General features: G+C 55.7%; 3 protein-coding genes across 3 annotated transcripts; all 3 read left to right on the top strand.

Moving 5' to 3' along the window:
* The first annotated feature begins 6,570 nt into the window (after positions 1 to 6,570).
* LYNX1 (Ly6/neurotoxin 1) lies at positions 6,571 to 10,916 on the top strand. Its single transcript, XM_012782538.3, has 4 exons — positions 6,571 to 6,684; positions 7,681 to 7,855; positions 8,058 to 8,159; positions 8,359 to 10,916. The coding sequence occupies exons 2-4, from the start codon at positions 7,804 to 7,806 to the stop codon at positions 8,553 to 8,555; spliced, it is 351 nt and encodes a 116-aa protein (XP_012637992.1). The 5' UTR covers positions 6,571 to 6,684; positions 7,681 to 7,803; the 3' UTR covers positions 8,556 to 10,916.
* Positions 10,917 to 10,997: 81 nt separating this feature from the next.
* Positions 10,998 to 17,361, top strand: SLURP2 (secreted LY6/PLAUR domain containing 2). The gene is made up of 3 exons (XM_012782567.2): positions 10,998 to 13,517; positions 16,774 to 16,878; positions 17,128 to 17,361. Exons 1-3 carry the CDS (start codon positions 13,463 to 13,465, stop codon positions 17,262 to 17,264), a joined length of 297 nt encoding a protein of 98 aa, XP_012638021.1. The 5' UTR covers positions 10,998 to 13,462; the 3' UTR covers positions 17,265 to 17,361.
* An 8,034-nt stretch (positions 17,362 to 25,395) lies between these two features.
* LYPD2 (LY6/PLAUR domain containing 2) lies at positions 25,396 to 27,581 on the top strand. The gene is made up of 3 exons (XM_012782681.2): positions 25,396 to 25,554; positions 26,608 to 26,727; positions 27,365 to 27,581. Exons 1-3 carry the CDS (start codon positions 25,476 to 25,478, stop codon positions 27,568 to 27,570), a joined length of 405 nt encoding a protein of 134 aa, XP_012638135.2. The 5' UTR covers positions 25,396 to 25,475; the 3' UTR covers positions 27,571 to 27,581.
* Positions 27,582 to 27,618: the final 37 nt, after the last annotated feature.

The following is a 27,618-nucleotide window of genomic DNA, read 5'->3' on the forward strand; positions in this document are numbered from 1 at the left end:
ACTGACTGCCCATAGCCATGGCCCAAGGCAAGTCCAGCTTCCTGGGGTGACCCCATCCCGGGGAACCCAGAAGCCCTCATGGCCAGACCTCACCATGCATAGCTGGATGGGGGTAGCGTGACTCAGAGCACATGGGCTAGGTGAGGTTGCCCAGAGGCAGGGAGGGTTCCAGGCTCACTGGGTTCTGGCAACTTTCTCGGCATGAGGCAGTGAGGTGGCATGAGAACAGGAACCCAGCAAACACCCAGCAAGCAGCCCTTCCCGCCGGGGAGGGCCAGAGCTCCTGGTGGGCCTGCCCCACTTCCCAGCAGCCACTCGCTCTCAGGCCTTGCCAGGGGTCCGGACAGGCTCTGACTCCCACTGGGGCTGGCGCCCTTGCAGACTTGGCCTGGAAAACACTTTGGTGGCAGCTGGTGAGGAGCCAGTGGTGCTTCCTGGCTCCAGGTCCAGGCACTCACCCCTTGCTGTCACACATCATGAGACAGGCATTGGCACTGTCCCCAGTTCCAGTGGAGAGCCCAGGGTGCTGGACAGCCTAAGAGGTGGAGTGTGATTTGGTGAGTACATTGCCCATGACCACATGGTCGTCTGCCTCTCCTTGGGCCACAGAATGGGGCTCTGGAGGGCTGCCACCCAGGCCAAGGCAGTGCAGCCCAGGGCTTAGTCTAGGGTGAGCTTCGCTGCCCTACCTCCCAACTGTGAGGCCCCTTCTCTACACCCAAGTCCCGCCTTCCAGGGTGGACTGGATGAGCTGCTTCTTGTCCTAATTGGGCGGCTCAGTCGCTTACATGTGCCCTTGGCACCCCGCAGTGCAGCCAGCACCCCATCAGTGCACCTGTGGCTGTCACTGAGGGCCCTGGCCACACAGGGCTGCAGGTGTCCCCTTGCTGTGCTCTGGCTCAGGAACTATTCCAGGTGGGGGCTGGTGCGTCCCCTGGTGGCCACCGAGAGCCAGGTGTCGGGGCACCTGTGAACGGAGTGTCATCCTCCCTTGTGCCGGCCAGTGCTTGCCTGTGACCTCATCTGTGCCCCTTTCTGGCCCACTCTGGATGGGTGGCCAGAGGGGAAAGGCACCTGGACCTGGTGTCAGGTAGAGAGCAGAGGAGCGAGTGTCCAGGCCGCAGGCCCATCCCATTTCTACGGGTGGAAACCAAGGCTGGAGAGAGGAGTGACTGCTGCCTTCCCATAGCAGGCTGGCCGCAGGAATCCAAGCCCAGAGGACAGGGACATCCACCTTGCAGGAGGGGAGGGTGCTCTGTGCCTAGTCCATCATGGAGACAGCCCAGACATGGGAGACAGCTGCACATTCCTGGGAGGGCCAGGCTTCCTGCTGGCCACAGCAGGGCCTGTGGTGTGGCAGGACTCCAGACCAAACACCAAAACAGTCCTAGCTCCCAGCCCATCATTGCCCTCTGACTCCAGCCTCTGAGGGTCCCCATCCCAGGCTCCCAGCCAGTTGTCTGCCTCTGTGACCCCACCAGGTAGCCCCTTCAACTGCCCTAGACCCACCCTGACCACAGCCCCACCCTAGCAACAGCCCCAGGACAGGGCCTGCAAGGACCAGGGGTGGCAGCCTTCTCCGACTGCCCCCAGAACTGTGAGTGCAGACAGAGAGGCTAGCCCCTGAAGGAGGATCTCACTCTGCCAGAGCCCACACTCAGAACCCGCACATGCACAGTGATATCTGGGGCAGGTGACAGTGTAGGGTAGGGCTCCATGGACAGCCACCTCGAGGTGCGGCCTGCACCTAGGGCTGGGTCTCTGACCTCCTCATGGGGTGCAGGGCTGCCTCTCTGGCCCATCTGGCACACTGAGATGAAATTTTCCCTATGCCTTAATAGGGCTGCTTTTCAGGGAGATTCTGTAAAAGCAACTTAGGGTGCCTTCTGAGAAGGGACACCCAGACACTCACCCTTTCGAGCATCTGTTCTCCTATGAGCCAGTGGGGCTTGCGTTCACAGCAGAAGGAAGGAGCTGAGGTCAGAGGGGCCCCTTCAAGCCCACTCTGGATTCCTGGGCCCTACAGAGCATGTGGGGGTCACCACCCTGCCCAGGAGCAGCTAGGTATGGCTTGGGACAGGGTCCTTTCTCTGGCCCTGCCATGAACAAGCAGGACTGCAGGGGGCGGGGTGCCATGGTCCCTACTCATGGCGGGATGTTCTCAAAGAACCGGCTTTTGGTTTAGCGATCTTCTCTACTGGTTTTCTTTTTCTATTTTATTGATTTTTTTGCTCTTATTTTTGTTATGTCCTTTATTTTTCTTACTTTGGCTTTGATTTGGTTTTTTTTGTTCCAGTTTCTGAGGGTGGAAGTTTACGTTGATGTTTGGAGAACTTTCTTCTTTTCTAACAAGAGCATTAGGGTAAAACTTTCCTCTAGGGCCCCTGTGTCCACTAACTTTGATGGATGGTATTTTCATTCAGTTGGAAATATTTTCTGATTTCCTTTTTTGTTTTCTCCTTTGGCCCATAGGTTATGTAGAAATGTATTTTTAGTTGGCTTCTAAGTATGTGGGGATCTTAAAGATACATTTCTGTTACTGATTTCTAATTTAATTCCATTGTAGTCCAAACAAATAATCTGGATGATTCCAATTCTTGTGAATTTGTTGAGATTTGTTTTGTTTCATAGCCTAGAATATGATAAATCTTGGTGAATGCTCTCGGTTAATAAAGGTGGGCTTTCCTTCTGAGGGGTGGTGTCCTATATTATCAGTAGGTCACACTGGTTGGTAGTGTTGTTGAAGTCTTCATCTGCACAGATTTTTTGTCTACTTCCATCACTTATTGAGAGAAAAGTGTTGAAATCTCCAACTGTTATCAGGGATTTTCTTTTTCTCCTCTTTGCTCTATAAGCCATTGTTTGTTGCTTTGTGTATTTTAAGGCTTAATTGTTAGGTGCATGAGCATTTGGGATTGCTGTGTCCTTGTCATGAACAGACCCATTTATCATTTGGTAATATCCCTCTTTCTGTTCTTCACTCTAAACCTACTTTGATATAAATGTTGTCATTCCTGCTTTCTTTTCACTGATGTCAGCACGGCATATCTTTTTCCATCCTTTTACTTTAAACCTATTTGTGTTTTTATATATCCCGTAAGTTTCTTGGCTCTTTCTCTTTTTATCCCATATGAACAACCTCTATTTATTGAGGTGTTTAGACCACATAGTGTCATTATTGGTGTGTTAACTCTATTACTTTGCTATTTGTTTTCTATTTGTCCCATCTGTTATTTTTTTCCTTTTTCTTTCTTCTGCCTTCCTGTAACTGGCTAATTTTTTATAATTCTATGTTATCTCCTTTGTTGATTTATTAGCTAGAGCTTATAGATTTTTCCTGCCTTTCTTTTTTTAGTGGTATTTAGTGTTTTTGTATACATCTTTAACTTATTAGTCTGCCTTCAAGAAATATTATCCCATTTCACAAATAGTATAATATATTTGCAGCAGTGTGTTTCCACTCTCCCCCTCCTGGTCTGTTTGTGTTACTGTGATCATACAGTTACTTTACACTTGCTAGAAATTCCATAATACATTGTTATTACTTTGGGTTCAAGCAATTATCTTATAAAGTGATTCAAATTTTTTTTTAAATTACCTTATAAATCCCATTTCTGGTGCACTTCATTTCTTGGCATGGGTTCTTATTTCCATGTAGTGTCACTTCCCTTCTGCCTGAAGGACTTCCTTTAACATCTCTTCTATTGCCAGTCTGCTGGTGGTGCACTTTTTTTGTCTTTGTATATCTGAAAAGTTCTTTATTTCGCCTTTATTTTTGCTGGGTATATAATTCCAAATTGACAGGTGTGGTTTTGTTTATTTTTCTGTTACAGGGTTTTTGTATTTTAAACACAATGTCATTGTGTCAGCTTGCATTTTTTCTGACAAGAACTCTGCTGCCATCCTTTGATGCTCTGTATATATGTCTGTTTTAACATTTTTCTGTCACTGGTTGTAAGCAATTTAATTATGATGTGTTTTGGTGTGGTATTTTTCATACTTCTAATGCTTAGGGGTTCATTGAGTTTCTGGGTTCCATGGGTTTACAGTTTGCATCAAGTCTGAAAACATTTTGGCCACTATTTCCCTGTATATTTTTTCCTTTCATCCTCTCGTTCCCTTCTGGGACTTCAGTGACTCATAGTGGGCCACTTGAAGTAGTCCCGTAGCTCCATGATGCTCTATTAATTTTTTCAGTCTTTTTTCTTCTGTGATTCCTTTCAGTAATTTCTAATGCTGTGTCCTCAGGTTCACTAGTCTCCTCCAGTGTAATCTGTTGTTAATCCCACCCAGCACAGTTTTCATCTCAAATCTACTTTTCATCTTTAGAAGTTTGGTTTGTATCTTTAAAAAAAAAAAAAACTTCTACATGTTCATGCTCTCTTCTACTTTCTCCAACATATGAAATATACTTACAATATCTGTTTTAATATCTTTGCCTACTAATACTTTATCTGTGTCATTTCTGGGTCTTTTTCTAATGATCAGTTTTTCTCCTCATTGAGGGTCACATTTTCCTGCTTCTTTGCATGTGTGGTGATGTGTAATAAATGGTAGGCATTCAATTGAATGAATTGTGTACTGTTGGGTGCTGGATATACATACATATATGTATATATATATATATAGAGAGAGAGAGAGAGAGAATATATATACAATATAATATATATATAGTATAGTATTAGAGAGAGAGAGAGTATATGTTTAAGTAATTTTGAGTTTTGTTCCGGGATGTAATTAAGTGACTTGGAGACAATCAGAGCCTTTCAAGGCTAGCTTTTAAGCTCCATTAGTTGGAACCAGTGTGCTCTTTAACCTAAGGCTGGCTTGGCTCCACTGTCCGGGCAGTTCCCTTCTGAGCACTCAGCTGGATGGCCCATGGAATATGATGTCTGTCCTCCCAGTTCACACGGATGAACTCTTCCCAGCCAGTGTGAGCTCTGGGAACTGTTTTTGCTGCTCCTTGCAGCTTTGGGGGTTATTTGCACATTTGGTTCTTTGCAGTTTGGGTGTAGGTTCCTCTAGTGCATGCACTCACTGATGGGTACTCAGCTGAATCTTTCTCTTTTCTCTAGACAGCTCTCTCCAGACTCTTGCCCTGTGAATTCTAGCTGCCATAGTCTCCTGGAATTCTCTGCTTTGTACGTCCAGTTGGGAGACTATGGACTCTGGTGGTCTTTGGAGCGGGGCTTTCGGAGAAGGGGCAGGGAGCACCAGGGCCGAAGGCCCCGCCTGACTCAGGCCTTCTGCATCCTGGGGGTAGCGCTCTGGAATTGGGTCACGGAGGATTTGTTGTTCCCCCTTCCCCCAGGAAGGGAGAAGTCTAATTAGCGGCCTCAGAGTGGGGCCGGTCCAGATCCCTGCACTCCAAACCCCTTCCCAGAGGGTAGGCATCCCGCCCTCCCGTAGTACATTCTGTAACATGCTTCCTTTGTTCCTACTGCCCCGTGCTGCCTGTCAATTAATTTCTGAAAAAATGTTACTTGTATATTTTGCCCCAATTTTTAGCTGTTTAAGGCAGGACGGTAAATCCAGTTCCCGTTAATCCATCGTGGTGTGATGTTGGAGCCCATGACAAACTCTGGTTTTGACCTAGGCGTTAATTGTACGTCCCCTTCCCTCAAATAGAGTGTGAGGTCCATGCGGGCAGGAATATTTGGGAACGTTTGTCCGCTGTATTCCCCGCTGTACCTCCACCCCGACACAGAGGGACGCGCGCCACCACTTGGCAACAGAGTAAGCAACTGTCCGGGTTTGTCTGTGATAGAGGGATTCCCGGAACCGGAACCGGAGCCCACTCACCTAGTAGGCGCTGGGGTCTGGGCCTCGGGCCCACAAAAATGTTTATGATCTCTTTAAAAGAAAATGTTACCTTTTAGGTAAAAGAAAATGTTTTGGTTTTTTTTCACATTGGAAAAAAATGAACATTTTAGGACCCACAAAATCTATTAAATTTTGCATAAAACAGAACAAAAACTGAGATATTTAAAGTTATAGTAAAGTAATTATTTCATATTGTTATTATGATGGTGGGAGGGGTCCACGAAACAGCGGAGGCTGTCAGGGCTTGCTTTGTCAGGTGAGGACCCCAGGTTAGCTTTGGGAGCCGCCCGCGCCCCGGGGCCGCTCCGCCTGTGTGAGCTACGCTGGAGGAACAAGGGGGTGGCTGTGGGGCTGGGGGCGACTAAACCGCGGGCGTGGCTGCATGGGGAAGTGCGGCCGCGGGGGAGGATTCCGGCTTGAGCGCATTTTGCTACAGGACGCGGTGGAGATTGTCCGTGACGTGTCCGGGCGGAGCACGTGCGTCTGAGGGTCTCCAGGGTGTCACTGCGGGGTTGCCTGCGTCTGGGGTCCTGATGCCTGGGCCGCTGTGGGGGTGCCCCTAGTTCTAGGCCGGCCAGCAGGGCGGGGCCTGCGGGGAGCTCGCGCGGGGGCGGGGCCTGCAGGGTGCTCTCCCTGGGTGGGCAGTCTCGGGGCGGGGCCTGAGGGGAGATCTCGCCCCGTGGGCATCCCTAGGGGCGGGGCGGGGGCGGGGCCTGCAGGGAGAGGTCGCGCGGGGGCGGGGCGGAGCCTCCCGGTAGAACCTGCCCCCGGCTCGCGGAGAAGGCAATGCGGAGCGGGCGCTGCTTGCAGCGCTAACTGATGCACAGGCAGATAGAGGGAGAGCCCGGCGCGCGGCCACGGGTGAGTCCCAGGCACTGGAGCTTCAGTGTGGTAGGTGGTGAAGGTCACTGGCGAGGTCACCGCTATCCCCAGTTCGAGCCGAGAGCCCTCCCTCCAGCGAGGTCCGCAGTCTTTGGGGCGGGGCTCTCGGAGAGGGGGTGGGAAGCGCTGCAGCCGCAGGCCTTCTACTTCTGGGGGGTGGCGCTCGGGAACTGGGTCATGGAGGATTTGTTGTTCCCAGGAAGGGGTAAGTCTAATTAGCTCCCCAGGATGGGGCCGGTCCAGATCCCTGCACTCCAAACGCCTTCCCAGAGGGTGGGCATCTCCATCCCAAACACCAGACTCAGACTGGGAAGTTCTTCCTGTCTTGCCCAAGTGCCCTCCCGTGATGCCTTCGAAGCGCATTTCCCCACGGCTGAACTCAGCTTCTGGCTGTCTCGGGAGCTCCCGCAGTGGCCAGGGACTCAGACCTGAGAGGCCCAGGCAGGGCTCTGGAGACCTTCCTGGGAGAAGGGGCCCCATGCAGGGACACCCCCCTGGAGCCCAGGGGAGGAGGAGCAGTGAGAAGAGATCCCGGCCTTGGGCCAGTCCTGCCCTGGCCAGCCACCCGGCACCTGGGGCCATGCCTGAGGAGGGGGCTGTGAGCCAGGCTCCCAGAGGGCCCCTGCACCAATCATCCCCTGGGTGAAGTTCTGGTTTTAGCCTGGCATTCAGGGACCCTCCTGCGTCCCTTTGACGCCACCCACCCCCTTCTCTAGCCCCGCCCCTCATTCTCCTCCAATCTTCATGGGCTGTCTTGGACTCTTGCAGGAACTGGTCTCTGGTTGGAATACTCCAACCTCTGCTCCTTTCTTGTCCTATCTTAAGTCCCCCCTCATCCAGGAAACCTTCCCTGACACCCACTGAGTTAGATGACTCCTCTGCCCTCCTGCCCCCCTGTCCAGGCCCCCTGTCCAGGCCCCCTGTCGGTTCCTTAGGCCCAGCACTGACCACATGTGTTTGCCACCCTCTGTGTAGGGCTGCAGCTCCCACAGTAGACCAGCAGCTCCAGGACGGCAGGGGGCAGTCTCACCTCCTCTGTGATCCAGGACCAGCTGCTGCCGGCCTCCTCACTCCCACGCTGCCCTCTCGCCTCCAGCCATGGCGGCCTTGCTCACTCTGTTCCTGGTGGCCCTGGTGGGCCTACCTCTGGGTAAGATGGACCCAGGATGGAGGGATGGACAGACCTACATTTAGGGGCAAGCAGGCTGGCAATGGGAAAGGAGGCCAGGGTTCCCAGTGGCCACTTCTCCTGCCAGCCATCCTGCCCAGGGTAAGGTGATGGGCTGGGGGTCTGGTGGGCTGGAAGGGGGCCTCGCCATGGTCTGTGACCCTTCCCCACTCCTCCTGCCCAGCCCAGGCCCTGGACTGCCATGTGTGTGCCTACAATGGAGACAATTGCTTCAACCCCATGCGCTGCCCGGCCATGGTCGCCTACTGCATGACCACGCGCACTTGTAAGTCTGTGGGAGCCCCCTGGGCTCTGCCTGGGGAGCAGGAGGGGAGGCCCTGCCTGCCTCCAAGCATGTGGGGAGTCTGAAGAAGGAGCTTCCAGCTGAGGGAGCCCTTCCCTAAAGGGCCTGAATGCTGGGGTTGGGCCAACTGGAAGGTCCCACCCTTCTCAGAGTAGCTAGCCCATCTCCCTCCTCTCTGCAGACTACACCCCGACCAGGATGAAAGTGAGCAAGTCATGCGTGCCCAGCTGCTTTGAGACTGTGTATGACGGCTACTCCAAGCATGCGTCCACCACCTCCTGCTGCCAGTACGACCTCTGTAACGGTGCCAGCTTCACTGCCCTGGGGGGCCTGGCCTTGGCCCCCATACTCCTAGCCACCCTCTGGGGCCTGCTCTAAGCCCTGGGACCCCAGGCAGACCCTCTCAAGGACAAAACTCTTGAGAGACACAGCTGTACCCTCTCACCCTGCATACCCCACCCAACTCTCTACCTTCCAGGAGAACCCCCCCCCCAGCTACCCCCAGGGTCCAGGACTGTTGGCAAGAGGACTCTGACCTCCTGCAACCACCCAGGGGACCTCATCTGGCAGCCTTGACCTTTCATTTTCAAAAGGCTGGTGTGTGGGACTGGATCTCTCAGTGTGGGAACTGGTGTGTGGAACTGGACCTCCCAGAGGTGTCTGGCATTGGTGGGTGAGCATGAGCCCTCCTCTGTCCAGGGCTAGAAGTATCTGGCAAAGTATTATTTCTGGTGAGGGGCTCAGCCAGCCAAGGAATGCTAATTTGATGGGAGCTGTGGCCAAACCCCACCCTCTGGGCAGACCTTAGGGTGCAGTCCTAGGAGGAAGGGCTCTTCCAGACCTAGGAAGGGCTGTCTCTGCTTCCTGCTGAGGCCAGCAGCCACCCAGGGCAGCTGTGGGATGGAGGGCCAGATGAGGAAAGCCTTTGCCTCATTGCCTGTCCTAGGAACTCGGGCCAGGTCTGGTGTGGGAGCAGCCCTTGGCAGGGGACGGGGGACCCCTCTAGCCTCAGAGGCTCTTGGGGTCCAGCAGGGGTCTGTGCCCTCTGACTCACACACATTGACCTTTCCACATCGCCCCACCGGGCACTGGGCCTGAGGCTGGCAGGGTTGTGGGAGCAGTGGCCGAGCTATATTTGGTGGGGTCTGAACGCTGACCGGGGACCAGGGCCAGGGCTATTCCGGGCAGGGAGGAGGGGGGCAGGGCAGTGGGCCCCTAGGGCATGGTCCTTAATCTCAGCGGGTTGGGCAGCCTGTGCAGGCTCAGAGAAGCCAGACCGTGGTGTCCTCTTGGGCCGCTCAGACCGAGACCCTGCCTAGCTCTTCAACCGCAGGCTGACTTCAACCACAGGGACTGCTGGTGCTCCACCATGGCTCATGCACCCCCTCCAGCTTGAGACTCTCACAGACACCACCCCAGGTCTGGGAGGCACAGGTCTGCCCTGCCTGCCATGCTGGATGTGGGTAGCCCAGGGAGTGCCTGTCCTACTTGGAGAGAGGCCAGATGGGCTTGAGACATCATGATGCCCACAGCACCTGAGGCTTCCTCACCTGGCCAGTGCCCCCCAGCACTGGTGTCCATCAGCTGGCTGCCTTAGCTGGCCCAGCCTGGGGAAGCGGTGGGAGGGTGGCAAATGCCCATGTGCTGCGATTGCTCCTAGCCCCACTCGTGGCCCATGCCAGGGCAGCCCTGCTGGAACTGTGACTTGAGAGCTCCTCTCCAGGACATACTTGGGGGATGAGGGTTTCCAGGCCAGGGGACCCCTCTCGCAGGGACTCAGGGAACATGTGGCAGAGCTCCTCACAGAGGCCTGGGCTGGGGACAGTTTTCCGGCCTCAGTTTCCTCCTCTGGAGGACAGGATGCTGAGGAAGGATGGGAGGGTGGAGTTCTTAGCTGAGGGCCCACCTACAAGGAGGACAGGGTGGATCTCTGGCAGAGGGGACTTACTTGGGAAGGAGCCCAGGAGTGGGGGACATTTGACTTTCCAGAGGTAGTGTAGGCTTTGTACAAGGCCAGGAGGTTGGAAGGCATGCATGGCAGTCCTAGACTCCCCCCGCCCACCTCTCCAGTGAGTGGGCCCGACCCTTTCCCTGGGGCCCAGTTGAGTGTGAGCCCCTTCCTGGGGGAGGCTGGGAGTAAGCCAGGTACCACCCCAGAGCTCCCACAAAATACCCACCAGCAAGTGGTCAGCCTTGGGGCGGTGATCAGACAAGACCACCTCAGCCGCAGCCTGCACAGGCCTCGGTGCTGGCTGAGAGGGAGGCTCCAGCCCCAGATGGCTCCTGACTCAGCGGGAGGGGCCTGGGGCTTGGTCATTACCCTGCTTGTGCAAGTCTGTGGTCCTGACAGGTGGTACCCTCAGCCAGAGCTGGGAGGAGCCCCAGGATCAGGTCCTCCCTCTCTCCCTTCTGTTGTGGGGTAATGGGGAGGAGGCCTAGTTCATCTGTGGGCTCCAGGACAGTGAAAACAAGGACCTACAGGAGCTAGGAGTGCTGGGGTGTTGGCGGGGCAGCTTCTCACACCTGCCTCTTGCATCCATCTGTCCACCTCTCCAAACCCAACCTGGTCCAAGCCCTGTGCTGACAACACTGCCCCCAGCCCTGGAACAGGGCTGCCCGCCTCACCTCCACCCCCAGACAGGATTCTGCCTGGCTGGCCTACCCTGGATACCTAGCCCAGAGTACACAGAAGGTGCTCAACTTATGCTGGGCCAGGCTGATTAGGGGAAAGTGCATGGCTTTGCAAAATCAGAGAACTGGAATGGCTGTGCCAGCAGAAATCAAACCAGTAAACTTGTCCCTATTGTATCGATGGTGGTGACAAGTGACATTGGTCCACTGTCCTGATTGTGTTGATGGTGGTGATGAGTGACATCGGTCCACTCCACTGCAGCATGGCTATAAGCACTCTGCAGCAGTCCTGCAAGGTGAAACCTTTGTCATGCCCCCTGACAGAGGCAGAGAGGTGAAGTAGTTGGCCGCCCTGCACACCTCTACCCCTGCCCCGCTATGTAGTCTTCTCCAGCCTTGGAGGCTCTGCGTCCAGAAACCTGGGAGGGGAAGGTGGGTTTGTACACATGGTGATTGTAAGAGCTTAGATCAGGAAGCCGAGGGGGAGATTGGGACCAGAAGTTTCACAGCCTCTGAGTGCTAGAGTTAGGGTGTCCAGCCTCACGGCTGGGCATGTGGTGGGGTGGGCATGGTGGAGAGCCACAGAGCCCACAGGCTGACCCTCCCCCGCCTGCGATGGCTGTGGCCATTCCCACTTTGGGGACCCCACTGACAGAACGAGGAGCCCCCTTGTAGGCCGGGTGCTCATAACTATTCACTGCTGCTCTCTGTGGTGTCCCCATGCTGGGAGCAGCCTGAACGGCTCAGGAGTGGCTGCTCAAACGGACTGCGGCCCCCTGGGATGTTACATGTTCTCCATGGAATATGCTACGAAGCAGCTGGAGCTGCGGGCGGTGACCAGGAGACAGCGGGTGGGCACCGCAGCAAAAGGCACAGGCAGGAGGGAGGTGCAGGGGCTGGGCCTGGTGCCGGCCTCAAGGATGCACGTGGGGAAAGGGCCGGGCCAGCTGCTGCTGCATCCCCCTTAGTAGTGTCTGATTTTTTGTAATGAACGTTAACTGCATTCATAATTATAAAACCCTGGAAAAGGTAAAAAGAAATTGAACGGGCCCCTCCTCTGACTTGACTCGCCATGCCTTCCTGGATGCACTTTGTCTGGTCCTGTAGCTCTGGGTGACCTAGGGCTCATCATGCTCCACGTCTCCAGGCCTCAGTTGCTCACAGATGAAATGGGAATGATAGTCCCTGCTCTGCTGGTTATGGTGTAAATGCCCAGCCTGGGGCTTAGCCATGGGAGGCCCCAGGTGGGTGGGTGGATGGATGATGTCCTTTCCCTCCCATCTGGCTTCCTGGGGTCCAGACACTTCCCAGGGCCCTGCACCTGCACTAACACTCACCTGAGCCCTAGTGCTGACTGGGACTTGGGATTCCACCTTCAGGCGTGGTTCCCGCCATGCTCACGGTACCTGGCACCCAGGAGTGGCCCTCAGTCCCCCACTCAGAATAAATGGATAGATGTACTGTCTGCCCTTCTCTGAGGCCCCACCACCTCGGCCTGCGCTCTGCCTCACCTTCCAGCCCAGTTTGGATGGTTGTCCTGGCTCTGTGGTCCTAGACTACCCCATCCAGAACTTGGGGCCATCCAGTCTCCTCCAGGCCTGACCTGACCGCAGAGCCAGCCCAGGCACAGGGCAGGGACCAGCAGGATTCTTGGGGCCATGGGAGAGGCAGAGCCAGGGCCCACCAACCCCTGGGGAGGCCAGGGGACTTGGGTGAGGGGGACAGGACCAGGCCTGGCCCACCATTGCTGACCTGGCCTCTGGCTTTCTGGTTCCTGACCCAGCTTCCCACTCACCCTAGGAGAAGGGTCTGAATCTGCCAGCCCCTCTCAGGATCTCTCTCTTTCTGCCTGCACCTCCTCCCCAGCCCTAAGGAGCCCCCCAGACAGGGAGTAGACAAGCCGTCCGGGCAGCCAGAAAGCAGACACAGGGACCCCTCCCTGGCTCCCAGGCCCCTCCGGCTTCCAGCAGAAGGACGATGGCTCCTTCAGTGTGTTTCTCTGGGCTGTCCCCTCCTACCCGCACAGACCTTGGGACCTTGCTGACAATCATGGGACTCTGGGGGCCGCCACAAGAGGCTGCTCCCAGCCATGCTTCCTCTGCACTCCCAGTCCTGGGAGGGACTGGACAAGACTGGAGGCCCAGTGGCTAGGTGGGGACATTCTGGCCTCTTCAGTGGAGACCTGGTCATCTAACCCACTCCAGGGCCAGAGTACTGATGAAGGTCCCTGGTTCTACCCAGCTGGAAGCTCCATTTTCATTTTAAGGGGAACGTGGTGTCTGGAGGCCTGTGCCAGCCCCTCATCCCAGGCTGCCAAGGGAGAGCAGCCCATGCACTGAGTGTCCACCCTATGCCAGGCTGTTTTAAGGGATCCTTGACCAGTAAACTGGGATTATCCCTACTTTGTGGACAAGAAAAGAAGGCTCCTGGGATCAAACAGGGCTTGCCCCAAGGCACCCAACTAGCCAGCTTTGGGTCCAGGTTCGCCCCAGCACTGCCTGGGCCCCAGCCCAGCTCCTCTGCCAAGCCAGGCTGCCCGGTGACTCAGACCTGCAGAGCCCGGGAGCGGGCAAGGGCCAGGGCGGGGTGCAAGCAGGTATAAGGCAGCCAGCCCAGGCAGGCTGCACCCGAGAACCCATCCTCACCGGGAGAACATGCAGCTCCACGTTGGGGTCCTGCTGGCCGCCGCCGTCTTAATCCTGCAGCTGGGTGAGTGCACAGGTCGAGGCACCACCTGCCTTAGTCCTCCCTCGCACCCTCCCCCTAATTGCTCCAGTCTCACCCTCAGCCCTCTGTCTCAGCCACACCAGCCCTGGCTGTGACTAAACTCACTCTGGGGGAGCCCGTTTCCTCCCCCCTATCTGCCAGTCACAGCCCACCTCCTAAGCCCCTCCTGGGCCCACAGGCCTACCCAGCTCAGCTCTGCACGGACCCCTGCACCTCTCAGGGCACTGCCCCAACTGGAAGCTCCCTCTCCCCTTCCCCACCGCCCAGTCCTCTCCAATTCCACAGTGACCTCTTGCACACGAGCGCACACACTGGATCCTATGGCCTGATGTCCACCGTGTCCACTGCTCGCCACTCCCATCCCCCAGCCCTGTCCAAGGTCCCGTCGTCTGTCCTGCTCCTGGCTTCCTGGGGAGATCTTATCCATTCCATCCTGCCAGTGTTCTCTGACAGCGCCCCTTCTGCTAGTGCTGGCCCCACCTCCCCCTCCTATCCTGATGTCTGGACAAAACCGGCTGGCTTCCTTGGTCTACCAACTCCTCCTCCCCAAACCCAACCAGCCCCAGCACCCCAGCCCTCACCTGGCAATGTGTCATTTCCCCGGCTGTGTGTGGGACAACCTGGGCAGCCTCTGCCTCAAGGGGCGGGGCCTGATGAAATGGGGTAGACAGAGTGTTTGTGCATCCCAGGCGCTGGCTCAGGAGTCTCTTGTACCTGTCCAGTCTCCATCCCCAGGGACACTCTCCCTGGCCTGGGCCCTGTGAGGGGGCCCCTGTCCTTTGAGAGGACAAACTGCTAACTTGAGGACTGCCCCAGGGTCTGGCAGACAAGCCCCATCCTGAAGTGCTGAGGCCCTTAGGGTTACTCGAGGTACTCAGCCCAGTGTGAGGAAAGCCTTTGTCACGGTCAGAGAGGGAGCACAAGGGGTCAGGTGGCCTCCAGAGAGAGTAGCCACCCATAGGTCACCCCTCCCTCATGTCAGCCAGGGGCCAGCATGTCACAGGAGCCTCAGCCTGGGTGCCAGGTGACCACTGACTCATCCTCCACCCAGAGACCCCTCCCACATGAGGGGATCCTCGAGCCCCTCCCTGTGCTGAACTCCCACCTGCCGCATGAGGAAAAGCCCCAAGCCAGGGCATCGCTCTTCCAGTTGGAGCCCCATGAGCCTCTCTCAGGGCCAGCCCAGGTCCCACAGTCTGGCCAGGTGTCTGCTGTCTGCACCTCCCCCCCGCCCCCCCTGGGCATCACCATCTCCCATCCTCAGGCCAGCCCCAGGTGGCCCAGCCAGCCACCATGCCTGCTTCAGAGAGAGCAAGCCCTGTTCAGCCACTGGACCACTTGGCTGGACCCTGCTGTAGTCCGTGCACCCAGAGCCCAACTGCCTGCTTGTCAGCCCCTTTCTTCCCTCCTCCCTGCTTTCTCCAGAGCTTGCATGCGTGTCCCCAAACATTCACAGCCATTTCCTGTTTGGAGCTAAAACTTTCTCTGTCTTTCTCCCCACCATATTGCTGAAAAAACCAAATCCCTGATAAGGGGCAGAATTATTCTTTTCCTTGATAACCCAGCCTCTGCCTGCCACCCCTGGAACTCATTCACTCCTTTGTTCGTTCATTCATTCTACCAGCCCCTCCTGCGTGTCATTAGGTGGGGGGTGGGGGTGCAGTGCCACATGTGCTCTGGGGGAGCTGCTGAGGAGGGGGTGGAGGCTCTCATGCCTAGGGTGATGGGGCTGGGGAGGGAGCACTAAGCACAGCCACATGGAGCAGAGACACTGATACCAGATGCAAGCAGGAGGCCCTCTGGGAGGAGGTGGCATTTGAGCTGGGGCTTGTTTGCCTGAAGGGCAGAAGGAGCAACACTGCAAAGCCAGGGAGGCACTTGGGAGAATGAGCCTGTGAAAGGGTTGAGAGACAGGAACTCTCTCCCTGTGGCACCCTTGGGGCACAGACACCCCTGCCTGTCCCTTATGGAGGAGTAAGGTTCATGGGCTTGGTGGCTTGGTGGCAGCCATTGTCACCTTTCTTGCCTGCAAGTGAGGATCTCAGCTAGCTCTGTACTGCTGGTAGAGGAGTCAAGGTTGATGGTGGGGGCACCGCCAGGGTTAGGACTTCCTGCCTGTGTCACCTGCTCTGTGGTGGATTCCACCTATGAGCCCCAGGGTCCACCTGGGGTGGAGCAGGATGGAAAGACTGAGGTCAGCTCAGCATGGGTACATGCAGAGCTACCCTGTCAGCAGGAGCCCTGTCAGCAGAAGCCCTTTGCTGATCAGGGTCCAGCCGTCCCTCCTCAGATGGTGACAGCCATTATAGGTCACTGTTGGCCCTGTTGATCTGCAGGCTGGAGTGCCAGGGCAGAGTCTCCTTTACACAGTCCTGCAGGTGTGACCCAGAGGAGAGGCAGGGAGAGTTGGAGGCTGAGAAAAGAGACAGAGTTAGGCAGGGGGCGCTGCTGAGCCTGTTGCGGTGCCCACAGCAGAGGGCAAGACTCACGGGCAGACCCAGCAAAGGAATTTGGGAACAAATTAGCATTTCAAAAGCAAGGAGTCTGTCCTTTTGGAAAAAGGCAAAACAGAACTTTGCCAGCCTCCCATATACTCGTTTGACGGTTCAGTGCTCTGTCTCAGTGCTCTCTCATCTTTGCTCTGGGTTCCCTACGGAGGTGGGCAAGGCCCCCACCGTTTCAGCCGCCAGAAGGAGGCCCTGGTGGGTCTAAAGGTCCTGCTTCAGTCCCTGGAGGCAAATGTGGCCATGGCCAGAGGGCACGTCTTGGGGTCCCACCACCCCCTGCCCCAGGCTCCCCCCAAGAGCCCCCAGGCCCCTGTACCTCCACTCCTTGGGAGGTCACACAGCAGCCAGGACTACCCCAGCCCGCACCCTGCCAGGGGTTCCTCCCTGGGAAGAGGGAGCAGACCACCGGCCTATGCCGTGGAGCTGGCTCCCACCCACATGACCGTAGCCCTCCAGCTTCCACGTGGCCACCTGCACTCGGCAATAAGCAGCCCCACATGACAGCCCAGCCTTGGCTGAGGCTTGGTGCAGGGTGACCTTCCTCTGCTCCTATTCTTGGGTCCTCAGGGCCCATGTACCCCAAGAAATGTGATGGGAGCCCCAGCTCCTGGGGAAGCTGGATCACAGAATCAGGAGACTGGCTCTGAGGATGGGAGTGGGGTGGGGATCGGATGGTGCCGAGCCATCACCTGCCCTGGTCTGTGGCCGTCTGTCTGTCCCTCTGCCTGCAGCTTCAGCCCAAGCCATGTGGTGCCACCAGTGCAAGGGCTTCGGAGGATGCTCCCATGTGGCCAGATGTCGGGGGGGCTCCACCCACTGCATTGCTTTCGCCACCCGTAAGTAGGGGTCGGGGAGCTGGTCAGGCCTTTCTTGCCCAGGTTGGGAGATCTAGGCTCAGAGGGGGCAGAGCCTAATTCAGGCACTCCACAAGTCAGGAGCAGAATGGGAGAACGTCCACATGTGCTAGCCTGGGAGGGTCCCAGTGAGGGGCCACATGGCCTGATACACTTGGGTGCCAGGTGGGTCAAGGGGCCTGGGCAGCTCAGAGCCTTGGGGAGCTCCATGGCTCTCTTTGCACACCCCAGGAGACCTCATCAGCTTCAAGGACCTGCCTCTGGTCACCAAGATGTGTCACAGAGGCTGTCCCGACATCCAAAGCCTGGGCCTGGGCCCCCATGTGTCCATGATCTGCTGCCAAGCCAATCTCTGCAACCACGACTGACCACCCACCACTCCCACTGGACTCTAGGCCCCATGGCCCCCACCCCAGGCCAGCCCTCCCACTCGCCAGCCCACACGCCCCAGCCTCTGTGCCACCATCCATCACCACTCTTCTTCAGAAGTCCTGCAGGACGTCTTGCCTAAATCCACTATGGTCCAAGCCTGGGCCTCCCTGTGTGCCACCACTCAAGTCCTGACTCCTAATAAAACGTGGCTGGATCACTTGGCTGGAGTTGTCTGGTGAGAGTGGGGCACTGCATCCTGGGCTTGGGGGTGTCTGGCTCCTCACCCCAGGCAGCCCCTGCAGCCTCTCCCACCCACCCTCATCCACGGAAAGCCTTCCCACCTACAGGACCCTGGGCAGGGAGCTGGGGCTGGAGCACACAAAGAGCCCCTCTCCACCCAGAATGGGAGTTGAGACACCTCGAAGAAAGGATGTCTAGGCTATGTGTCACTTGCACCTGTGTATTTGCACGTGCATGCGCGCGTGCACACACACACATACACCTTGGTCAGCTACCCATGGGAAGATCTGCTACCTCCTTGGCCTGGGGTGTCTGGCTCCTGGTAGCCCCCTTCCTCCCATGCCAGCCCCACCTGCCTTTGTGCTCACCTTGCTTATTTCTCCTCGGAGCCTTGTGTGCCCACGCAAGCCCTGGGTGCCCCTCTCTAGGAAGCACCTAGGAGCAGGGGGTACTCTCTCCAGCTCCTCTGGGTGCTGGGTGCTGTGCTGGGGAGGGTGAGTCTGAGAGTTGGGCGAATGGGATTGACACCTGCAATCACTCATCTCTGTGGGTGGTGGGACATGGGAGTAAAGTGAGCCAATGGTTGTGGAAGTTATTCACTTGCTAGGCAAACACTTAGTCAAGGGCTCCAGCAAGGTCTGGGCTGAGCCTCGGGCTTCAAGACCGAAGGCCGCTGGCAGCCCGGCTGCTCCTGCTTTTGGAGACATTGATGCCAATCAACAACTGCAGTGCATGGTTCCTCCCCAAGTTAACACCTGCTAAGCAACGTACCACCTGGCCGGCCTTTTGCCTTGGCCTTTCCTGTTCTGACCTTGGCAAAGTTCTCATGAAAAATAAACACATGAAAAAGCCAATGCAATTGTAAAACTGCCTGGTGAGGCAGGGGGAATGTCCCAGGCGGAGAGTGACCTAACATAAAGTAAACCAACAAGGACCCCATTCAGGCCAGTCACAGGCACAGAAAGAGAGATGGGAGGGCCATGTTGGCAATGCCCAAATAAGCCCAAAAGCAAAATAGAATTTGGAACGTGCTGGTGGTGGTTCTTCAGATCAGGGAGGGAGATTTGGGGCACAGGATGCCACTCGGGCTCCCTGGTTGGGTCCTGACTCCCTCGTTCTATCAATAGGCAGTCCAGTTGCAGCAAAGAGTTAAATGTAAAAAGAGAGTGGGGTCAAATGTACTGTAATGTAGTAATCAAAGAGTTAAATGTGAAAAGAGCAGTGGGTTATGCCTGTAATCTAGCACTTTTAGGAGACTGAGGTTGGATTGCTTGAGACCAGGAGTTTGAGACCAGCCTAAGCAACACAGCAACATAAAAAATAGAAAAATTAGCCAGCTGTGGTGGTTGGTTACACTTGTAGCCCCAGCTCGGGAGGCTGAGGCAGGAGGATCACTTGAGCCCAGGAGTTAGAGGTTGCAGTGAGCTAGGATCGAACCACTGCACCATGACAGAGTGAGACCCTATATCAAAATAAACCTTAGAAAAGTGAAAACAGAATTTTTTTTTTTTGAGTGCTAGACAATTCAGAACAGAAAAGCTAGACACATTCCTCAGAGGATTAGACACAGAGTTTACTGCAGACCCAGCCATTCCGCCCCCAGTCATACACCCAAGAGAGGCAGAAACGTGTTCGCACAAACACTTGCTCATGCGTCTTCATAGCAGCATTATTCATAGCAGCCCAAAGTGGAAAAAACCCGAATGCCCATCAACTGATGGATGGATAAACAAAACATGCTCTGTCCACGCCGTGGAAAACTCTCAGCCACACACAGGAAGTCCTGATGCATGCCAAAATACAGCAGCCGTGAAAACACCGGGCTTGGTCAAAGAAGCCAGACACACAAGACCACAAATGCTGTGATTCTATTCGTATGAAATGGCCAGGACAGAGAAAGCTGCAGAGACAGCAGCACACAGAGTGGTCGCCAGGCTCTGGAGGGGAATTGTTAAGAGGTAGGGGGACCAGAACACCATTTCCTTCTCTCACGCCACTCAAGGCAATACTTCACCAAAATGCGTGGGGGGTGCTCTCCACCGACAACCAGCCGATTCTGCAATGACACCAGCTGGGTGTCCTCTCTTTCTCCTCAATTCCAACACCATCTACCTGGAGGTCTCATCAGATCCCACAGGGTGAGGGCTCAGTTCCACAAGATTGTCCCTGCTTCAGATGCTGTTGCAAGCCCCAAGTGTGGCCTGTGCTTCTGACCCACCAGCCATAAATCCAGCTTCCCTCTAGGGCCCCAGCCACCACCGCCTCATCAGCATGCAAAAGACACTTGTCACTCTGGAGATTCCAAGGGCTTTAGGAGTGTATGGCAGGAAACCAGAGAACCAAATAGACATCTCGCCTTATAGGGGACCGGGGGTGCTGGAGGGTGCAAGTTTTCTTTTCTAGATGATAAAAACATTCTAAGGCTGCCTGGTGATGGCTGCGCATGTCTGTGAATTCACTAAAAACCATTGAATTATACACTTTAAATGGGTGAGTTGTATGGTGCATGAAGAATATTCAATAGAGCTGTTCAAAATTAAAAAAAATAAAAGCAAAACAGACAATCCAGATTGAGAAAGATTCATAAATGACTATATAAAAATATTTTTAAAAATGAAAAAAGAATATCATAAACAAAACTAAAAGAAAGAAGACAAACGAGGAAATATTCGCCACACATGTAAAAAAAGATGATTACCTGTGTATGCTCCAGCCTGGGTAACAGAGCAAGACTTCTTCTGGGAGGGGGCGGGATGGGGTTCCTCGAGGGAAGACAACACCCATCAACAAGGGCAAAGGAATGAGCAGGCTGCTCAGAGAAAAAGCCATTCAAGTGGCCAAGGGGAAGACAGGATTCCGCCACACTCAGAGTCAGAGAGGCACGAAGCAGCACTTTAAGTCTAGGAGCACAGGAGTGACAAGGCCACAGTGAGAAGAGTCAGGGGACGGCCTCTGTGTGTTGTCACCCAACATCCGGATTCCTGCCTTTGGGGAATGAAAGATGCTGGCTCCAGGGGGCCCTGAATGGGAGTTCTGCTTTCCAGCTCCTGCAGCCCAAGACCATGCTGGGCCGGAAGTGGGGGTGCATGTGTGGGCCCTCCACCTGTACTGGGGGCCCCACTGGCCAACCATGGTGAGACACCACCATGGACCTGAGCTCAGGGTTGCTCTGCTGTTTGTAGCACCTCATCTGCTCTGCTCTGCCTCTCCATGGTCCTCTGGACTGTCCACATTTTTTGCTGTGAGCGGCTCTGTTTGGGGGCAGGAGTCCTCAGGCTCCGTGTGGGGAGCTGCAGCCAAGCCCAGTTTCAGATCACATTCTTAGGGAAAGCCTCACCCCATCCCTGAGTCTGGCCCCTGTAGGAACTGGTACTGTCCCCTAAACAGCCTTGTCCCCTGCATAGCCCCTCCAAATTTATGTCAGCAACACACCCTCAACCAGAAGAGTTCTCTCTGCTGGGACTTCATGGCTTGGTATGCCCCCCTCCCCAGCCTGCCTTCAGGGCTGTCTCCTCTGGGCAGTCTCTGCTGAACCCTAGCAAGGCTGAGGGGTGTCCCCCCCTGGCTCTGGCTCCAGCAGAGCAGACTGATGGCTTTTAAACCTAACCTATTTCATCAGGGTCCCAGCCTAACCCTAACCAAGCTCCGCCCTTGAAAGACTTACCTTAAGTCAGACTCTCCGATCCCAGGAGTACTGGGAGGGAGCTAGGGCAACCCATCCACAGGTTTTTTGGTGACATTTTGGGGAGTCAGCATTGGACAATACTCTAGGGGCATTTTAGAGTTTTGTGGACAGTGCCAATTTGTGCTCCAGGGGCTGTATCCCAAGACAGCACACAGAGGCCTTGTCACCCCTGTGCTCCTAGATTTGAAATGCTGCTTCACTGCTCTCTAATTCTGAAGCAAGATGCAGTCAGGGATGAGGACTTTCTGCTGGTGGCAGAAAAGGAAGATGGAAATTGAAGCCTAAGGAGGACCTGACACTCCGGTGCTGACTTGCAGGTGGAAGGGCCACAAAAGAAGGAGCAGGGGTGGCCCTGGAGCAGAGAATAGCCTCTGTGACACCAGCAAGGAAACAGGGGCATCAGTCCTACAACCACAAGGACCTAACTCCGCTCATACCTGAGTGAGGCTGGGCGAAGGTTCCTCTCCAGGGCCTGAAGATAAGAGTGCAGCTGGTCACACCTGGACCTCCACCTGTGACCCCGAGCAGAGAGTGCAGCCGAACCCACAGGGTAAGAAAGGACTGAGCTGTGCCGAATGTTGTTTTAAGCCACTGAGTGTTGGGTGATTTGTTACACAGCAATAAATCTAACGCCACTTGCAGGCTCTGATGAAGCCAGCTGCTGTGTTGAAGGGGCCACATGGCAAGGAACTGAGGACAGCCTCCACCAACAGACAGCGAGGCACAGAATCTGGCCAGCGCCATGCCAGTCTGGCAGCAGGCCCTCCCCTAGGGGAGCCTTGACGGGGTTATGGCCCAGCCAACACCTAGACCACCACCTAGGCGTGACCCTGGAGAAGAGCAGAGCTGTGTCCCAACTCCAACCACCAGAAACAGTGACACAACAAATGTGGGTGACACAGGACACTGTGGACCATGAACCTAAGCTGCCCATCCCACATTAGGTGCTGTCCAACCTACTGGGCTGTCAGCAGAAACTGCTGAGGGAGCAGAGGTGGCCTCTCTTCCCTCCTGCCCTCCCTCTACTCTGTCTCCGTGACAGAGTTGACTCTACGCCTCATCTGTAGAGAGGGATCTGGACAAGGTCCTGGAGTAGGGCTGCACAGCAGAGCTCTGGTGTGCTCAGAAAGGCAGTGGTGTGGGAGAGGGTGCAAGGCCAGCATCTGATCCCTGGATCATAGGTCAGGGGTAAGTTCTGGAGCGCAGATGCACCAGGGCGCCTGGCACTTCCCCAGTTTAGTAGCAGCATTGCTGTAGAGCCCGTGCCTGGACACCTCCCTCATTGTTATGGCAGCACTGAGTGCGAGAAAAGACCACTTTAGAAACCGAATTGAGTCAAATTGTGCGTCTTTATTTACTGGTCAGGACTACTTCTACCCTGCAGAGCGGCAGGCACAGAAAGAAGCCATGAGCTAGGAAAAGCAGCCCCTTTTTAAAGGCAAAAACCACACTCTAAAATCTAATTAGCAAGCACTTTTACAAAAGTGAGAGAGAGCATTAATCTTACATTTCTATCTTGTTTTAGCACAAATGTGGGGGTTTGGAGCCTTGAGATGGGTTTTGTAGGAGTCACCAGCTGCAGCTAAGATTCACCCGAGAGGAAGAAGCCTCTGATATAACCTAATTACGGACAACATTAATCTTTTTTTTTTTTTGAGACACAGTCTCACTTTGTTGCCCAGGCTAGAGTGAGTGCCGTGGCATCAACCTAGCTCACAGCAACCTCAATCTCCTGGGCTCAAGCGATCCTTCTGCCTCAGCCTCCCAAGTAGCTGGGACTACAGGCATGCACCACCGTGCCCAGCTAATTTTATATATATATATATATATATATATATATATATATATATATATATATATATTTAGTTAGTCAATTAATTTATTTCTATTTTCAGTAGAGACAGGGTCTCACTCAGGCTGGTTTCGAACTTCTGACCTTGAGCAATCTGCCCACCTCAGCCTCCCAGAGTGCTAGGATTACAGGCGTGAGCCACCACATCTGGCCAACATTAATCTTAGTTGAAATATATTCTGCATTCTGTGATCTAAGCATGAGCGCATTTCACTAGGTCCATGAAGCATGTCAGGCGCCTCAAGGGTCCAAGGGCATTTCGACTCCAGACTAGCAGCTATATCTTGTGGGCAGTTGTGCCATGCACCACCACCCTTCTCTTTAGTTTCTAAACTTAATCATACTAGCAGAGGCTGGATGCCAGGTCCAGAGTCAGATAAGGGTCAGCTGAAATTTTTCCACTCTTCTAAGCAAGCAAGTAAGCATAATACAGAAGCTAATAGCTGATTATTGGCTATCTATGGTCCTTAGGCCCCAACACTCATCACAGGCTGAGTGTTTCCCGATCCTGGTCACAGACTGAGCCCTGATCCTGGTCACACACTGAGCTTTGATCCTGCTTACACACTGAGCACTGACCTAGAGGTTTCTGGAGGAACTGAGAAGGGAAGGGCGTGGGCCTCCCAGAACAGAGCCCTCTCAGACAAAGCCAGTCCAGACCCTGGCCAGGCTACATTCCTCCCCACCTCAAGCAGGTGGCTGTAACTTTGCAGAAAGGCTCTGCCTGGGCTTCCCTGGTGGGGGTCAGGCAGAAACTCTAGGAGGAGCTGAATGCCTAGGGGCCAGGCAGGTGTTACGTGTAGAAGGCATGGGCGGAACCCCTGGGTCTGAGGACAGGAAGAAGGTGGACCCTGCCATGGCAGAGGAATTAGGTCAGGCTTCAGGAGGAACCCAGGGTGTGTGTGGTGTGGCGTCTAATCCAGTTAGCTTCACCCAGAGTCAATGGTTAGTGGCATCGTGGCCGTGTGGTGACATGCAGAATCAGACAGGCTTGGGCTGCTACTTGGCCACCACCCAGGCCTCGCTAGGTGACCTTGCCTAAGTCAATTGGCTTCTTGGAACCCCAGAGCCTTTACCCAAACTAAAGTCAGTTAGCACCGCATACCTGCACGGCTGCAGTGAGGAAAATGAGATCGTTAGGCTAAATCTCTACACATGCTGAGTGCCAGGGGCTCCTAGCTGCCCACCCCCCCCCCGTTACCACCCACGTACCCTTGGCTCCCATCCAGCACTCGGGCAAACACAGGCTCTCCCAGTCATGAGGGGTAAAGATCAGATCCCAAATGGAGCTGACCCAGCAGGAAAGCTTAGGGTCCAAGAAAGGACCATGTTCCCAAAGACAGAATTTCAGCCACTGGAGGAGCAGGAGAGGGAAGGGTATTCCTGACAGTGGGGACAGTGGGAGCAAGGTCCAGGAAGGGAGTGAGATTTGGACACTTGGGCAGATGGCCAGAGCTACAGTGCGAGCCTGGGCACAGCCGGGTGAGACTGTAGCCTAGACCCTCAGGGAAGAGAAACCAGGTCCCTGTCAACACACCAGCCCCCTTCAACATACTCAGGCAGTGTGGGACTTGGAGGAGGGGGTGGCAGGATCACAGACCAGGCCCACCCTGAGAAGGCTGGAGCAGATACTTTGGGAGGATGTTCATGGGGGCGTGGGAAGCTGTGGCTGGACCTGCCCTGAGCCCCCAGACCCAAATTTACCTATATCCTGTCTGAGCCTTGGTCAAGGAATGTCACCTCAATTTCCTTACCTACAAGAAAGCTAGGTAAGCCCTGCCTGAGGCCAGCCTCATTACACTATTAGAAATCAAGGTGCCCAGCCAGCAGAGCCAGGGGACACAGGATAAGTGCCCCCAAGGCAACCCTAGCCCCTCCCTATCCACCCCCACCCTCCATCCAGGACTTTCTCTGTTGACCCAGCAATTTTCAGTATTTGTCTCCTTAAGCCTCTGAGCAAACTTTGTGGCTTGCTGTCCAGCAGCAATTCAGTCCCCCAAAGCCCCAGCCTGACCCCCTCAAAGGAGCTGGGAGGTGGAGCCAAGGTCATCTGGTAAGATTCTAGCCTGGAGCCATTGGACTAGGAGTCTGCCCAGGAGAAAGGAGGGGACCTGCGGGGGTGGGGGTGGGGGGCCCTCCCAGGCCCTGTCTGGGTGGAAGAGAGATTGGGGAGGACCCCAAATGGGAAGGGGGTCCTGGAGGGACCATGGGAAAAGTTGGAGGGATCAGGAAGGGGCAGGGAGGAGGAGGACCAGCCTGAGTCAGGGAGAGAGGAGGCGGGACCAGGCAGGGAGCGGCCCCACCGGGCCTGGGGTGGGGTTTCCCCACCTCCACCTGGTAACTGGAGCCCACTAATCTGCTCAGCCAACCAGTTTGGGCACTTGGTGTCCGCTGTCCCTGCTGTCCCTGCCAGGCAGGCTCAGGGTGAACATGGAGCCAGCGGTTGGGACCACACTGGGGACCCGGCTAGCACTCCTGGCGCTGGTGCTGGCCGCCTGCGGGAAGCTCGGTGAGGCACGGGGCACGCGGGACAGCCTGGGCAGAGGGTACCCCAACCCACAGACATTCCCACACTGTCCCCAGGGAGGGCCCTTCAGGAGGGGGCCTCCTAGGTGAAGAAGACAGAGGGAGTGAGGGGTCCCAGGAGGGCGTGGCCCACCACTGGGTCTGAGAGGAGAGTTGGGTGGGAGGCAGGGGGCCCTGGCCGAAGTGCAGTGAGCAGAATGTGGCCTCCCAGATGGGAAGGGGGACAAGGCTGGCACGGCAGCGGATGGCGAGGAGGGAACGAAACCAGACAACAGGGTGGGGCCACCAGGCTCAGGTCTGAGAACAATTGGGACCATGACCTCAACTCAAAGGGTCCCCATGCTCAACAAGGAAAGGAGCTTGGTCCAGTGGGCCTGAGCCAGGCATTTCTGCCTATTTCGCAGAGGGAGAAACTGAAGTTAACCAGAAAGGGGCAGAGGCCCCAGGCAGCTCACATGAGGGGGGTGGAAGAGCCTGTGGCCTCACTGTGCAGGGGGCTGCTAGGGCCAATTAGCGACAGCCAGACCCGCTGGGCTCCTGTGGCTGGGGCCAAGGAAACTAGGGCAGGAGCGAAGTAGACTCACTTCCAGCCCCAGCAGCCTGCACCCCCTGGGGAGAGGACACCTTTTGTTAAACAGGCACCCGTGGGCACACCAGACATGCCAGCCCACCCTGCACCTACCTCCTGGCCTGATGCCTGAATCCCCACGCAGCCCTTCCCTGGAGGGAACCAAGGGGTGACCTACTCCTACCCACGCCTGAGACCCACCCAGCCTTGGTACCTTTCTCCATTGCCAATGCCTCAGTCTCTCTGTGCCTTCCAGACACTTCCAAAACTGCGTCATCTGCCCTGGCCTGTGGGCTGAGCCCATCTCCCCAGTGGCCTGACCCCAGGGCCAAGCTCATGGCATCTTCCTTGAGTTTTGGCCAGTGGGCAAGGGGACCCTGGCAAGTGTCCTTGTCCCCCTCAGAGCTGGGCCTCCAGGGCAGGGCTGAGGACCACCTGGCAGACTGTCCCTAATCACTTCCCTCCCAGCACTGGCTCTGAAGTGCTACACCTGTCAGGAGCTCACGAGTGTGTCCAGCTGCATCAGCATCGCCACCTGCAACGCTAATGAAACCATGTGCAAGACCACATTCTACTCCCTGGAGACCGGTCAGTAGGCACCAGTGGGGTGGGGTTGGGGTCCCAGGTTGGAGCCACCTCTGGGCCAGGCACCACCAGCCAGCTCAACCCTTGGGCACAGTGGGCAGCCACCTTGTACTCATTCCCAAAATAGGCTTTCTGTCCAAGCAATAAGGTCTCCCTCTCTCCTTTCCTTCTTCCCCCGGTCCTGTCCCTTCCTTTACAGCTGCCAGTATCAGTCCCTGGCCTGTTAGGAAATAGGCCACATATCACTGCCTGAGCTTGGCACCACCTCCCCCCCACCCACAACACCCCATCCTCTCTCTGCGGTCCATGGAAAAACTGTCTTCCATGAAACCAGGCCCTGGTACCAAAAAGTTTGGGGACCGCTGCTTTAATGGGAACATATCTACAACCTTACTTGGGGGGATCACTGGCTTGGTTCCACCATCCACATTAGGGCAGGAACTGTCTCATAAGGTGAGAAATGCTGGTGCAGGACACCAGGTGTGTCCCTGGCATGTAGCAGGCACTCGGTCATTGAGCCAGGAAGGACTGAGACCCGGATGGGCAGTTCCAGAGGGGTTTCTGCCCAAGGGGACCCTGTGGCAGCAGCTGGGTGGCAATAAAGGACCACCCTAACAGCTGACTCCTCCTGGATTTGCAGTGTACCCCTTCCTGGGGGACTCCACGGTGACCAAGTCCTGTGCCAGCAAGTGTGAGCCCTCGGATGTGGACGGCATCGGCCAGACGAGGCCAGTGTCCTGCTGCAACACAGAGCTCTGCAATGTGGACGGGACATCTGCCCTGGATGGTTCCTGTGGCCTGGCCTTGGCCCTGGCCCTGACGCTTATCCCCCTCTTGAGGCTCTGACTCTAGACCACTCCCACCCCCACTGTCCGCCCCCCCCCCCCCCCCCCC

This window comes from Microcebus murinus, chromosome 7, assembly GCF_040939455.1.
Source record: "Microcebus murinus isolate Inina chromosome 7, M.murinus_Inina_mat1.0, whole genome shotgun sequence".
Classification (NCBI taxonomy): Eukaryota; Metazoa; Chordata; class Mammalia; order Primates; family Cheirogaleidae; genus Microcebus; species Microcebus murinus.